Source organism: Empidonax traillii, unplaced genomic scaffold (assembly GCF_003031625.1).
Source record: "Empidonax traillii isolate 1590-97213 ecotype Southwest subspecies unplaced genomic scaffold, ASM303162v1 scaffold108:size1079785, whole genome shotgun sequence".
Taxonomy (NCBI): Eukaryota; Metazoa; Chordata; class Aves; order Passeriformes; family Tyrannidae; genus Empidonax; species Empidonax traillii.
The window spans coordinates 101,742-116,424 of NW_020955301.1; the positions used below are offsets into that span (position 1 = coordinate 101,742).

The 14,683-nt window shown below is 40.4% G+C and overlaps 1 protein-coding gene across 2 annotated transcripts in view; it reads right to left on the bottom strand.

The window, feature by feature from the left end:
- Positions 1-906: 906 nt before the first annotated feature.
- The window catches only part of LOC114056952 (complexin-1), a 106,319-nt gene continuing 92,542 nt past the window's right edge, over positions 907-14,683 (bottom strand). For both annotated transcript variants that reach the window (XM_027882629.1, XM_027882628.1), the window contains exon 4: positions 907-5,728. In XM_027882629.1, coding sequence (XP_027738430.1) covers positions 5,531-5,728 — 198 coding nt within the window. In that variant the 3' untranslated portion in view covers positions 907-5,530. The remainder of the gene's footprint in view (positions 5,729-14,683) is intronic.

The window sequence follows — 14,683 nt, forward strand, 5'->3', positions numbered from 1 at the left end:
TACCAGCTTAACCACTGGAATTTATCCTTCTGTATTTTTTTAAATTAGAAGGCAGAAGCTGGTTTGAAAGAATAATTTACCTCTGTTGCAAAATGAAATCTGTCAAAATCATCTGCTTCCCTTCTTTGGTATCTCAACCTTCTTCCCAACAACACTGGTCTGATATGATTATTCTGGTTCTCTAGAGCTGGCTGTTTCTTAGGGGAACCAGTGATAAATATTTTCTTGTCATATTATCTTCCTCAAACATAGACTTTTTATGGAACTTGGAGTAGATGAAGATCCTGCCGTGGAACTCACAGCCTGTGGCTGCCCCTGTCAGTAAAAAAAACTCAGTAAAACTCTATCACCATGCAGTGGTCCTGTGGAAGAGCTTTCCTAGGGGAAAGGGTATTAGCTTTTCCTATGAAATGTATGGTAATACCTTTTTCTAACATGATGCAACACTTTCATGCTGAACATAACAACTATGATTTGTCCCTGAGCAAGTAAAATGAGGCTTAGCTGTGTGTTACTTGCCATCCAAGGAGTTTTATATGTATCATAATTCTGGATCCCAAGATACATTTGGTGTCATTGCAAATTAGTGTTTTACCTTTTTTGTCTTAAGATCCAAACATATTCTCATTAAACCATAGTTAGATGTCAGTTTCTTTTAAAGGAGTGCTGTTTTTCTCTTCTAAGGAAAACTAATTCCTAATTGCAAAACTGATTTAAAATTTGATAATCACCTGCAGGTGTCAAATCTCATCAGTGTTTTTGACAAATGAAAAAATGAGTATATCTATTCAAATAGCATTCGTATTTCTCCTCTAGTCTGTTACTATCATATTTGTATATCAGCAACCATACTTTGATTTCCACGTGTAGTCTTGTAGCAATTTCACAGGAAAGCATTGCAAACAATTTATGAAATCACTGGGTTTTTTTATTGGCTGTGATTCCATTTTAAAAGAACATCATACCATTTACCCATATCATGCAGGAAAAAGTACCAGAAAAATAACAAATTAAAATCACATTCACAAAGTCTCTACTTCAAATCATCTTCTAGTACTGCATGCATCTGAAAGAAAGCTGGGGAGCATTTCTGCTAGAAAATGCATGGCTAAGTTGAGTTTTGCTGTGTGTGAGAGAGAAAGAGAGAAAACAGGCAATTTTTTAATGACAGTACTGAAACATTTTACTAACTCAGTGCATGAAGAAACAGTTATCTCGATAACATATATTCAGAACAGATACAGACAACTTTCAGATACATAAGACTTTACAGTTAGATCACAACAGCTAATTTCTAACAATGCTTATTCTAGCACAGTAAGCTTGGCAAAAAGATGTATTCAGCAGCATTGGTATGGTCTTTTTTGATGAAGGAGAGGGGCTGGGAGGGACCTAAGTCAATGTATGATACTAGAAACATAGACAGAGGAACTCCAAAGTGATTTAGCATATGATCTCACATTTTGTTTTATTCATTTTAAACACAGGAGTAGCATTCATTAATTAATATTGCAGTCTGATTTCATATGGCTTTCTCTAAATATAAATGTGATTTTACAAGGTCAATGGCAAACTAAATCATTTACCCTCCAAATGTGAAGGCCCTTTGACTATTTTTTGACTAACCAGTAAGGTCTTGGAGCTGTGAGGGAAAATGACTGCAGTGTCTAGCCACCAACCTTTCTGTGTAAATAAAAAGTAGTTATAAAATTAAAATCCCTCATTTACCTGAGTTTGAACAGACCAATGATGCAAATAAAACAATGTCATGAAAAGACAAAGAGATATTCAGAATCCAAACAATGAACCATGCTTCTCTTTGGTCTTGTTTAAGTGCTTCATCACCTGCTTGAGTGCCGAGGGGAAAACTGTCTGAGACAATTCTTCTCACTTCCATACACGAGCCAAAGGTGTCTGCGTACCTTGTTGCCAGTTCTGAGTGGGAAGGGAAATAGATGGGCAGGAGAGAGGGGAGAGTGCCTGCTCTCGAGTCTCTTCAGCATGGCTTAGGCACTTCAGGGACAGTGGAATGACTCGAGGAGAGGTCCACAACTCATGCTGCGTGCCAAAAGTGAGGCAAAACCAAGCAAAACCTACCCAGCACCTATGATAGATCTTCTGTCATGTTTCTAACTGAAAGTAAAGGAAAATGGGAACTACCAACTCACACTTGGCTGAACTCTCTGCTGTCCAGGGAGGAAGGTTTGTTTCACATGTGGCAAGCTGAGTTACAGAAGTGATGACATGGCTGAGCTGGGAAGCTCCCACAATGAAAAAGACTCATGAGACACTATTTAATAAACCACCTTCCCTTTCCCTTCTGCTTTGTAAGCCTGGCATTAGACCTTCCAGACTCAGCAGAGAGTTCCTATGGCTTTCTTAAGGTTTCAATCCAGATGTTCACACAGCTCAGGAGCTCAGCTCACAAAAGGAGTATTTTAAATGTTCTGAGCCCATGGATAGCAGTACCTGCTTAAGGAATTTGAGCACAGGTCACACAAGATCCTGACTTGTAGACGAGTCATTCAATGGCACAGCTGCTGAGGCAGTTAGACAAAACTGTACCAAACACTCCTCGTTTCTTTCTCTTCTCCCTTTCTTCTCTAATTTCCTAACTGTCCACACATCTGTGCACAGACATGCACATCAAGCTGCCAGAGAGACTGAATATAATCAGCAGTAGCATTCTGCAGGGAGGATGCCAGGCACAAAATTCTGATCCCATTTCAAGAGCACTATTTGGTGGCTGAGGAAGGGAGTCAAGGATGGCATCAGGGAGAGGTCAACAAGCAAGTGGTAGGGAAAAGCCAAAGCAAAATGGAGTAAGTTTATCCTCTTTATTTGTTTGCAAGAGTTCTCCAGCACAGGGCCAGGGGACGATATGAAGGGACACACCTCTTTTAGCAGAGGCGCATTTCTGGTTCTGCTTATGTGTTGGAGAATGCAGGCCCCAGAGATTAATTAGAGCATTGCAAAAGTATTGATGTCTGTATGTCAGTGTGATCCAGATTAGGAGATTTAACTACCAATGAGGGGCTAAAGCAAAGATCCACCCTCTGCCTTGCAGTTTTCACAGATGCTCTGTGGCAGAGCATCAAAACAACAAAAGGAGGGTTTTCAATTCTTTGGGGTTTCCTTACATAGGCTCAAATTACTAGTTGCTGAATTTGCATGGGTTGAGTAGGACACTCTCTCTAGAAAATGGTAAATTATTCAACACTGCTGTGCTATACCTAGGCACTTATTCACAGAGTGTTCTGGGTCATTAAAAGTCTTAAAAGGGAGACACTCATCTTGCTTTAAATGAAAGTTAGGGTAAAAAAAGCCCCACTGACATTATTCAAATGAATAAAACCTGCTTTCTCTTTCCTCTGTATAGTCCCTGGCAGCCTGTATTTGAATGACCATGCCCTGTTTGTAGATCCAGCCTGAAATAAGTTGCATCTTTTATCAGCTCTTTCTGACTTGTAGATCAAGTCAAACTTTCTCAGAGTCCACCTTGGATTCAGTAGAAACTTACAGTCAAAATTATTCGAGACAAAGCAAGGACTATAATACCTGATTAAAAATTGGGTAAGGAGGGAATACTTCTCTTTCACAGTATTTCTCCCCTATTATGAGAGATGCTACTGGAAGGCACAGAGCTCACAAGCTCACTGCCTTACCCATGGTGTAGATTTCTTCTGCTTACCTGAAAAGACGATAAATATCTTCTAAAATTTCTTATTCAGGAAAATACTGAAATGTTTGCCCAAACTCAGTTCCACTGAACCAGTGCAACAAAGAAATTCCATTGAAATAAAATGCTTAATTTAGGTACACAATGAAGTGTCTGAGATTGTTCTCCTTTTTATTGCCAGCTGAAAGTGTTCATTTGCTTCCAAATCCCTTTCACATCTTTAGAAAATTTTTATTTTTCCCAGGACAGAAACAAGCAATGCTAGTTCCGACAGACAAACCCTGATTTCTCTTACAAGATCATGAGACTGAGATGGCATGATCCTCTCACAGCATCAACTACAGAGACATAGCCAAATGCAAAATTTCAGGATTAGCTCTTCAGATGACCAGCCAGATATCTGATCATGAGCATCTGTGTTCAAAATTAGTCTGTCTATGTGTTGAATCTGTGTATGTACAAGCAAGTCAACATTTCCCGTAGAATTTGATTTATCTTTTGCAGTTACTTCATATCTACAGTGGTGTACTGAGTGCTGTACTGAGAAGCCCTCTGTGTCTGAAAAAGGCAAAAAAAGATGGTGAGAAGGAGATTTCCTCCCAACCTATTAGCTTCAAAGGATACCACGCACCGCTGTAATATTAATTAGCTCCTGCACAGTATTGGAGAACCATCTTACTTCATGCCTTTGTAGCAGGTAGAGATTGAAACCTACATTTTGCTGTTGGGGCACAAAAATAAGTGCCCCCCCCCCCAAGGCAAGACAGTAATTTAGCACGATACATATCAGGCATACCCTGAATTTCTGGATCTCCTGGGCCATAACTAACACTCGAGCCACAACACACTCCCACACACTGCAGGAAGGGGTGGGCATGACACAGCCACAACAATATGCTGGAAACCCAAATGTCCAACCTGCAAGCACTGCTGGAAATGTGACAGTTGAATACAATATTGGGCAGAAAGAGGAAGGTTAAACAGAGCAGCAAACAGACTTGGTCATTGGCTTCAGAGGGGCTGGGAAGGTCCTCTACCAGAGCACCATGCACTCTCCTGTGGTTTCAGCTCTCTGTATGGCAACTGTCTGACCAATTTGCTCTTTCAAGTTAAGTGTATGGCTGATTCCCAAAGTAACATGACTCTTGCTTAGATTCTGAGGCATTTAACTTCTACAGCATCTGAGGGCAGATGACTCACTTCTTCCACAGTTTTGCGTGATGTCAGCTGTGTAAGTCATGCATGATTTACTTTACAAATGATCTTTTATTTATGTCAGCAATGGCATTAAAACAGAAAAGCTCTGCTTCCATGGGATAACCGAGATATCCCTTCCAAGAGCAGATGTGCTCAACAAAAAATGGCTAGTGTGACCTAATCAACAAGAACATTATAATAATGACTAATTATTATAAAAAATAATAATTAAAAAAAGATAATTAAAAAAATTAAAGAGGCCACTGTTCATACTTAGTGAAAACTCCTTCTTGCTCTGGATGGAAATGAGATTGTTCCTTTTCTATGCTTGATGTGCAGTTGCCTTATTTAACATACATAGTACTATGGCTTATAATAAAAGTTGTGTAGTCTGCAGCGTTTTAATCTTTACATCCATTCAGAGGCATCTACTGGATGTGAGACTATGTACAAAAAAAGGAATGGATAAGTCTTGGGGTGGAGGAAAGGGAAAGAGGCTGTCAGAAGGGAATGGGAAGCGAAGGGACTCCTAGTGAGCAGTAGAGGGTAGAGGTGGGGACGGTTGCGTGATGGATGGCAAGATTGTAAATCCCCATTGGGCAAAAGAGAAATCCTTTGCAGTACTGTTTATGCCCATCTAACAGTCTGCAGCTATTACTTCTTGAACATGTCCTGCAGGGGCCCTGGTAGGTATTTGATGACTGTGTCTAGAATGCTCTCTTCTTCCTCCTCCTCCTCATCCCCACAGCCAGGAGGGATCGCCTTCTTTGGGCGTGTCAGACTCCCTTCAGCATTAGCTTCCAGTGCAGCCTGGGCCTCTGCTTCCTTTTCTTCCTTCTTCTTTATCCCATACTGCAGGGAGAGATAACACATTGTCAGTCACCCGCTGAACAGGACGGCTGATAAAGCCAGCCATCACATGTGGTGCTTCATATTCTCCAGTATGAACATCACTGTTAATGTTCTCATTTTGCTCTTTTACACAGACTCCAAAACCCAACCTGTCCCTAAGAATAGCCCAGTGGATGGACAGCTTTCACAAAACAAGATGGTCAGCTGCTCAGATCACTCAGAAACCAGCACATGAGAGAAACTGGGACTATGCAGCTGTGGGCCTAGCAAAGAGAAAATAAGCTCTGTGTTAACAAAGTTTTAGGGTGACATTCTTCGGGTGTTGATCCTCCTCTTTTCAGTGAACAGTCTGACGCTCAAATCCATCATCTGTAATGATTCTGAAATACCATGTGCAGCATTTTATAGTACGGGCTCATGGATGTGAGAAAACTTCAGAGAAAAAATAATTATCAACAAAACAAAGCAAACAGGACAGACAGGACTGCAGTGAAAATGACAGCTTCAGATATTTTCATGTGGAACACATCCTATACCACTTCATCCATGTTTTCTTTGTACAAGTGGGACAGAAAGACCTCTTTGTTAAAATAAACCTTCATTAGAAACTCAGCTGGCCAATACTATTCTAAGAGAAACATCCTTAATCCTGTGAGTAGAACAGATACCTGAAATTTGCTACTCCCACTAAGACTTAAAGGCATGTCACTAAGATATTACATGAGTAACCAGAATCTCATTTTATGATTTTACATTCAGAATGCTATATTTAATAGAGAAGTAAAGATATGAATCTGTGAATCAGTCTAGGGAGAGAAATGCTATAATATCTCAGTTCCCACAGTGACTAGGATGTCCTTTCCAATTGCTAGTTTGAAGCATGTCCAGGGAAAACAATTTCTACACAACCAAACCTCATCAGTCAGAAGTCTTTATACCTTTCAGTATTCCTCAGGTTACACTGCTGTTTCTCTAAGTGTTTGCACTGTTTTGGAGGTTATGGTGGTACACAGTAAAAAACGAACAAAAATCAACTCAAGCTGTTACGTGCAAATCTACAGGAACAAGCATACCTGCAAGCTACCCTCTGTATTGCAGAATCATAGAATGGTTTGGGTTGAAAGGTACTTTTAAAGGCCATCTTGTCCAACCACCCTGCACTAAGCAGGGACATCTTCAGCTAGATCAGGTTGCTCAGAGACCTACTCTGTTTATTCAGAACAATTCAAATTTCACAGACTGTTTCCACTTTTTCTGATGATAAATGGAGGTTAAACTTTCTTGGTACTCCAATCATGATGCAAACTCAGGAAGTCTCCCATTTCTCAGTGCCCAGCTGTGATGCAAAGAGGTCAGCTGCACATTTCAAGGATAATTCTGGTCCCCAGGCCCACAGTTCACAGGCTGGCAGCCACATTCTCCTGCTCAGACTTTTTACCTTTTAACCAGCTGCTTTCATGGCTGCTTACACCTGTTCCTGCCCTATTAGCTCCTCAGTCACCAGTGGCATCACAAGCACCTGCACAATTGCTTACAGTCCTTTCACCTCAGCTACATTAGGGACGAATTTGACCTTTGTGAGGAAGAGGAAAGACATTCAAGTTTGCAGTAGCAGCTATGATAGCTTCAAAATTATTGCTTTGTAAAAGCCATTCCTTTACTTACGTCTAGATTTTAATTAAAGTACCAAATGGAATTAAGATTGTTCTCAGTACATCGGAGCTATAAAGTAACCAACTTAAACCCATGCAAAGGCCAGCAAATCATTTTGCATGAATCAGCTCAAAAAGAACATCAAAAGGAAAATTAGATCTGATCTCAAAAACATTAAAGAACTATGCTGGTACCATGTACTCAGTATTTTCAACTATCATTGATATGGTACTACTGAATAGACATGAAGTAGATGCTATTTTCATTATTTTTTCTTTTCATGTTTTCAATTAAAAATAGTTCGAATTGTTTACCAAAGCAAAAAGTGCACTCCTGCTGTCATGACTTTCTGATTTCAAAGGGCTGTTAGGTTTGACTAGAAGCATTTCCTCCTAAGCATTTCTGAGCAAAGGCAATATTTTTCCTTCCTTTCTCCATCATCATTAACATTTAGGATGACAGCCTGCAAGGTTGAAACCAGTAACTTCAAAACACTCTAAATCAATTCTTTCAAGCCAGAATGTTCATTAAGGCCATTTGTCTTATGATTTTTGTACCTATTGGTCAGACCAGATTTCATGAGAGAGATGTAAAATGACGTCTCCACTCACATCTGAGACAAAGAAAGCATTTGATCAACTCATAGTTACAGAGCTGCACACCACCAGTGAGATTCAACATAGGACCAGCTACCATGCAGGGGGAATGGCATGTAATGCTAGGCTGTGGTCAGTCTGTATGGCTCCCTCTTAAGTCTTAGGTAGATATCTCTGGGTGATCCCCAGTGTAATTTGCCTACAGACTGTACCTTCCTATGCCAGCTAGACAAGAACAGCAGTGGAGACAACAAAAACCATAGTAACACACAGGTTATTTTGCTTTCAAATCCTCCATCTCAAAGCAAATATCAGCTCAACATGTGTTGATCCTCCAGCTCACGAACCCGTTGAACAAACATCCAGGCCACAGGAAACTGCGGAACAAAACCAGCCACTCAAGCGCTACCGTGTGCTTGGACAGAGGGAAGCTCAAAGATTGTATGGAGAAATTAGCACTGTACTTGTCAGCCTGTCCTGACATGTTTCCTTAGGAAGCCCCTGCTGGTTGCCATCAGAGAATTACACACTTCCAGACAGACCTTAGATTTTACAACTTATGGCCAGTCTTAGGGTGCAGCTGCAAAACGTGGTAATACATTGACTGGAAAGAGCTTTCTCACTGTAAAAGGGCATTAAGGACGAGCAGATTCTATTGTTCCAGCTTACTGTCACAAATGCCAAATACAGAAATTATCTTTACTTCGTTCCTACCCATAGTAATGATACAACATGTAGAAAAAAGACATTTTCCCTAGTATATACATAACATTCAAATACAAATTTATTTTTGACATAAGTATTCTTCTTTTGGAGAAAGATGACTTTACGTCAAAAGCAATCTAAAGGACCAGTTATAAGAATTCATTTAAACCAGGTGGTATATTTTTGTGCTTTAAATTGATAAAAATGTAAGCTGTGATGTTTCATAAAATGGCATACTTTAGGTTTGAAACGGTTTCAGAGGAAATAAAATTATAGAAAGGACAATGTTAATATGACCAAGAATTTTAAAATAGTGTCTTCACATGAAATCATTTAGGTGAAGTCAACAAAAGAAATTTTAAAAATAGGACTAAAAACAATCTTTCTGGTGCTCTGACTTTCCTGGGGACAGGAAATATTGCATTCAAAAAAATTTTCTTCCAAAAAATTTGAAGGATGAGATCAGTTTCATTTTTATCCAAGGATCAACCCCACAAAATTTGATGTTGTATTTGTATCATGATGTTGTATTTGTACCATTACCTGCTTGGCTTTCACTCATGTATTCATATCTTCTACCATATTTAGAATCATGGACCTAACCCAGCAAGACACTGAAATATTTTTAATATGTATAACACCTTGATACTCCTAAAATCATTACTATGCTGCCACATGCAGATTGTTTCCACTGGGTCCTATGTTAGCAAAATACTAGCATAATGGAGCCCTCAGTCATCAAGTGGAAAGAGTCGGGAAAAACTACAATGGCTCTTGGCTTACCCTGCTCTCACCAACTGCCTGTCAGGAAAAGACCAGACTTACCATGCTGCCATCAACTTTTTCACCACCTCTCTCCTTCCCTATTCCTCCTGCTTTTCACAAGAAGCCAAAGTAGGTGCCTGAACTAGAAACATGCTGGAAATTTGATCAAACTCTAATGACAGTGAGAGTGTCAAGGAGTAGAGGACTGCTGAGCCAAGGGGAGCTGAAGGTAAAATGTCAACCCAGTAAAATTATAGTTACAATTCCTATGACAAGGTAACCATTGGTACTAAAAGTGAACATATTTATCTATGAAATATCTAGGTCACTGAATGAATACACACTAGTATCAAAGCTGAGAGACTTGCAGAAGTAACTGCATGTCTTTGGGTCAGGTATGGAACTGGCTGCAGGGCGACAGCTGCAGTCAAGGTGCAAGTGGGTGGTTTTCTTTGGATCTGATTTGAAACTGCCTCCTTTGAAGCACCATACAAAATGAGTTTTGTGGAGGATGCAAATAAAACTCAAAGACTGTACGATGTGATCAACAGAAGATTATTAATGCAGAGGATCCTGGAGTCTGACAACAAACTGCTGCCCAGAAGAATGGATTCAAAAGACCAACACAGTGCTGATCGTAGCAGGCTGGGTTAATCACAACACAATAACAATAACATTATGCTACTAATATTTACCATGATTGTATGCCTCTAAGATTATTATATTTACTTGCTAAGATTATTATAGTTGCTCACATAATTGTATCCCTATTGCCACTGAACTATCACCTTTTACAATCTCTATAAACCACTAAATATCATCATGTACATACTTGATATAGTCCCAGCTTCTATTTTCACTGTACACTTTTCTTTGCTCCTAATTATCTGTACAAAAAGGGAATGAGAAGTGGTGCTTTTGGAACTACACATCTGTCCTGCAGTATAGACAAACAACGGCACATTTCAGTCCTTTGAGCAGAGAAAGGAGCTACATTTCCTTGGCTAACTTGACATGTTCACAACTCTAACACACACCTCAGATAACTGAGGGTGTGCACGTGAAGCCTACAGCACGGAGTAGAATGCACGCCTTACAAAGGCAAAGCCATGGAGGCAGAGGGAGCAGGAATTTTGTAAAGGTACAGCATGTCCTAGGCGGGTCTGTCTGGCCAGCACATTTCGTGGCTGCCAGTCAAGAGTCCTCCACTATGGCTGCATTGTGGCGATTGAAATCTGGGGGTAAGCATAGAGGAACCACCCAACACAGCTGTGCACCACCCACAGCACTACAAATTGTTCATGGATGGTCGTTTTCACTGTGGCAACTGGCAACATAGCTCTTCTTTCCCTGAGGAAACATCTCTTCTTCCCAAGGTGCTCTAAGAGCCTGAAATCGGTCCATACCTCAAGAAATAGTACTACATATCAGATAACACTGTTTTAGTTTCTGCGAAAAGGTTGGCATACGGATGACATCGGTTACATCTCTATTCAGGAAAGTTTTCTTCTCAGGGGTTTTGTGTAGCTGCAGGTGGTACTGAACCTATGTCTGAACAGATGTGGCAGATGCAGCCATCTCTGGGGTTACTATTTTATTTAGTAGCTAAGGTTTAAAAATTTACTGAGAGATTTAAATTATTATTCATTATCTTGCTGAATATACTAATTAATGGAGACCTTGCCTATTCTCACAGAGCTATGTCCATAAAATTTCCTTCACATTCTAACCCTCAGTAGAAAAAAAAAACCCAAATAAAACAAGACATGAAAAACCAAACCAAACCAAATAAAAAAAAGCCACAACACCAAAAAAAAATTTCAACCAGACTTGAAAGCATATGGTCAGAAAAGACACTGGGAGGGCAACACAGACACACCATTTCACTTTAAAGGTTAATTTGATCTGAACAATTCTTTTTCTTAGAGACTTTAGCTCGTGAAGAACTCTCCCCTGCTCTGGAACTTAGCTACTCTTCACAATTAAAACAGTTCTCTTCATATCTAACCCACTTCTTTAATAAATACTTTAAACAAAGAAAAAATCTGGAAGACTGAAAAGACAGAGCTACTGCAAAAATATTTATCTTTCATGTGTCTTTTTGTGCTTTATTTATCAAGTGTGCAAAGTTCTATTTTCTTTTCTATTCCCAAAGAGAACAACAGCCCAATTTAGATCTTCCCATCATTACCTCATGGTATTTTCTGCCAGGAATATATGTAGGACTGAAACAAGTTGGAAGTAACATGTTTAGCACCTTTAGGTCCACAACTTTGAGAGTCCGGGGTACTGAAGTTTACAGATTTTAACTGATTTATAAAAGCCTGAAGTCTTTTTACATGATTTGTTTGGTCTCTCTGTGAGTGAACAGGCTATCAAACACAACTCTGGTTTTAAGTTTCAGGTGAAAGTGAGACAGTTTTGAGTCAGGGGCTTAGGAGAGTATTTGTCCATTGTGATGGACTGCCATCTGGTTTTGAATTTTTTCCTGATGCTACGGTATTGGTTACAGATCTTCCTGCATTAGAAGTGCTGCTGTCTGTTTGTGGTAATGGAAACAGCCTATTTTTCCTTCCCTACATCTATTCCCTAAAAGCCCCTGAGTTGGGGAGAAAGAGAGAAGGGTTTTCTAAGGAGGTGACAGTGCTGAAACCCAGACTGCTGGGTACTCAGTTCTCATGACTGTTCAAAGAACAAAGCCTACTTTGATGTGGATCTGGTCCAACAATGTGCCTTGGCTTTTTTTCCCACCTCCAATCTCTTGATCTCATTTTGTGTGACATTTTGCTCTTTTTGTTTTTTTTTTCCTGGTCTACTTGTCTTTCTGAACAGGTTATTTCTCCCTGGCTTGATGGACAAAATTAGTCCCCAGAAAATTTGTGGGGAAGCCTTTTAATACATATGAAAGGAGGATACTATCTTTGTCTCTTAGATTTATCCATTTCAGTGCAAGCTCTGCCACACACTGTTATAATTACACAGATGGTTTCACACAACTCAGACATGCTGACCCTGGATAATCTCTGTGCTTTATAAGGAGTGATGGACAAAGAATCACAACCTGCCACACAGGCAGGTTGTGCCATTTTCCAGCTGTGGTAGAGAATGAAAGGTAGAGAGAGACTACTGGGTGCCTCATGACACAACTCCTGCCACAACATGGAGACATGTGTGGGTGTGTGGGTGTGGTGTGAGTGTAGGTGTAGGTGTTTTCTTGTCTACGCAGGCTGCTGCATAGCTCTGCTGACCTTGTCAATGTGTTAGTGGAAGAGGGCTGATTAATAATGGAAAAGAACAAGGTAAAGTCTGGAAACTGCAGTCCTAAATTGCATTGTTCAATTGCGTGTGAGCCAAACAGGAACATAACTCAGGAGAGAGGTGGCAGACAGAGAGAAAGGAGGACAATAAAACTTCAGGTAGAGGACACCAAAGTTGCACAGGCAAGGCTATGGATATATGAGCAGTTTCTGCTTCATGCTTCATCTCTCCTGGAAAAGTTGTTCCCAAATCATCTCTCTGAGGACTGTCAGAGTTTTTCAGCCAGCTTTCCAGTAGAGATTATTTGTAAAGCAGGCTTCTGTCCTTTGAGTCCTTTACCTCATCCAAGGTTCCATCTCCCCACAAGTTCCCCTGTGGCCACACATGCCTTGCTACTCAGTGCTAGTTCAGGCTTCCAGCTCTTTCAAAATCACAGCAGTTCTTCATTCGTGACCTATCTTGTTTCATGTCTTCAGTCTTATCCCCCTGTTTCTCCCATGGCAGGTACATAGAGGCCTGTGTTTTCTTGCTGCACCACAAGCACAAATCAGATGCAATGTGGATTTCAAATTACCCATCTTCATCTGTCTCCCATTAGCATCCTCTTCTGGTGACACTGGGCAACACTGCTGTCTGAGAACCATGCATCTGGTTTTCATTCTAATTAGCTGCAGGATTGTAACGCATACCTATGGGAATACCCAGTGATCTAAGCATCCAAGATCACATTAGGTAGGGAATTTGCTTTTCTGAAACTCCACAACAGATAAAATGCAAGATAAAGCACTACTCTCTCTCAGATATCTGATCAGTACTCAAGAAGCTTTGCTTCTTTACTTTTGATTGGAAACAACATCACATCTGCCCACTGCTTGCTGTTTAAGTTAAAAACAGAACTGCATCAGGTTGCTGCTTGCAGAGGCCACTCTGAATTTTCTGCGAACTCACATCAGAGGGAATCCTTCTGTTGGTCTCAATGGAGAGACGACCAGACAAACACAGCTAAAAGAGGGAGATCATAAGATCATAGAATGTCTTGGGTTAGAAGGGACCTTATAAATCACCTTGTCCCAACTCCTCCACCATAGGCAGGGACACCTTCCTCTTGACCAGGTTGCTTGGAGTCCTATCCAATCTGGCATTGAAAACTTCCAGGGATGGGGCATGAACAACCCCTCTGGGCAACCCGTGCCTTACCACCCTAACCAGTAAAGAATTTCTTTCTAGTTTCCAATCTAAACCTGTCCTCTTACTACTTAAGGCCATTCTCCCTTGTCCTATGCCATAGGAAAGAATAAGATGTGGCTGGAGAAGGGGTTATATGGAGGTAAGACAGCACCAGGACAAACACCTATGGTCTAGTTGATGGAGATGAACACAGTACAGTACCATACAAGCACAAGAAGGAGGGTGTGGACTGTAAGGGAGATCAGGACCACCCAAGACCCCCAAAGCCCTCTGACACATTTCCAGAAAGGTCTGAAAGAAGAGATTGCACACAACAACTAATTTGCATAGAAAGCAAGAAACCCCTTCAGGGCAGGGAAACCTCTCTATATAAAGGTAACCCCACTAAGCCTGGGCAGAGATCCAGGAGCCCAGACATCTCATCAGCTGGACTGATGCTGCAACCAGGGTTGCTGATTTCTTTCCTTTCTTTCTTTCTTTCTTTCTTTCTTTCTTTCTTTCTTTCTTTCTTTCTTTTCTTTCTTTCTTTCTTTCTTTCTTTCTTTCTTTCTTTCTTTCTTTCTTTCTTTCTTTCTTTCTTTCTTTCTTTCTTTCTTTCTTTCTTTCTTTCTTTCTTTCTTTCTTTCTTTCTTTCTTTCTTTCTTTCTTTCTTTCTTTCTTTCTTTCTTTCTTTTCTTTTTCTTCCTTCCTTCCTTCCTTCCTTCCTTCCTTCCTTCCTTCCTTCCTTCCTTCCTTCCTTCCTTCCTTCCTTCTTTCTTTCCTTCCTTCCTTCCTTCCTTCCTTCCTTCCT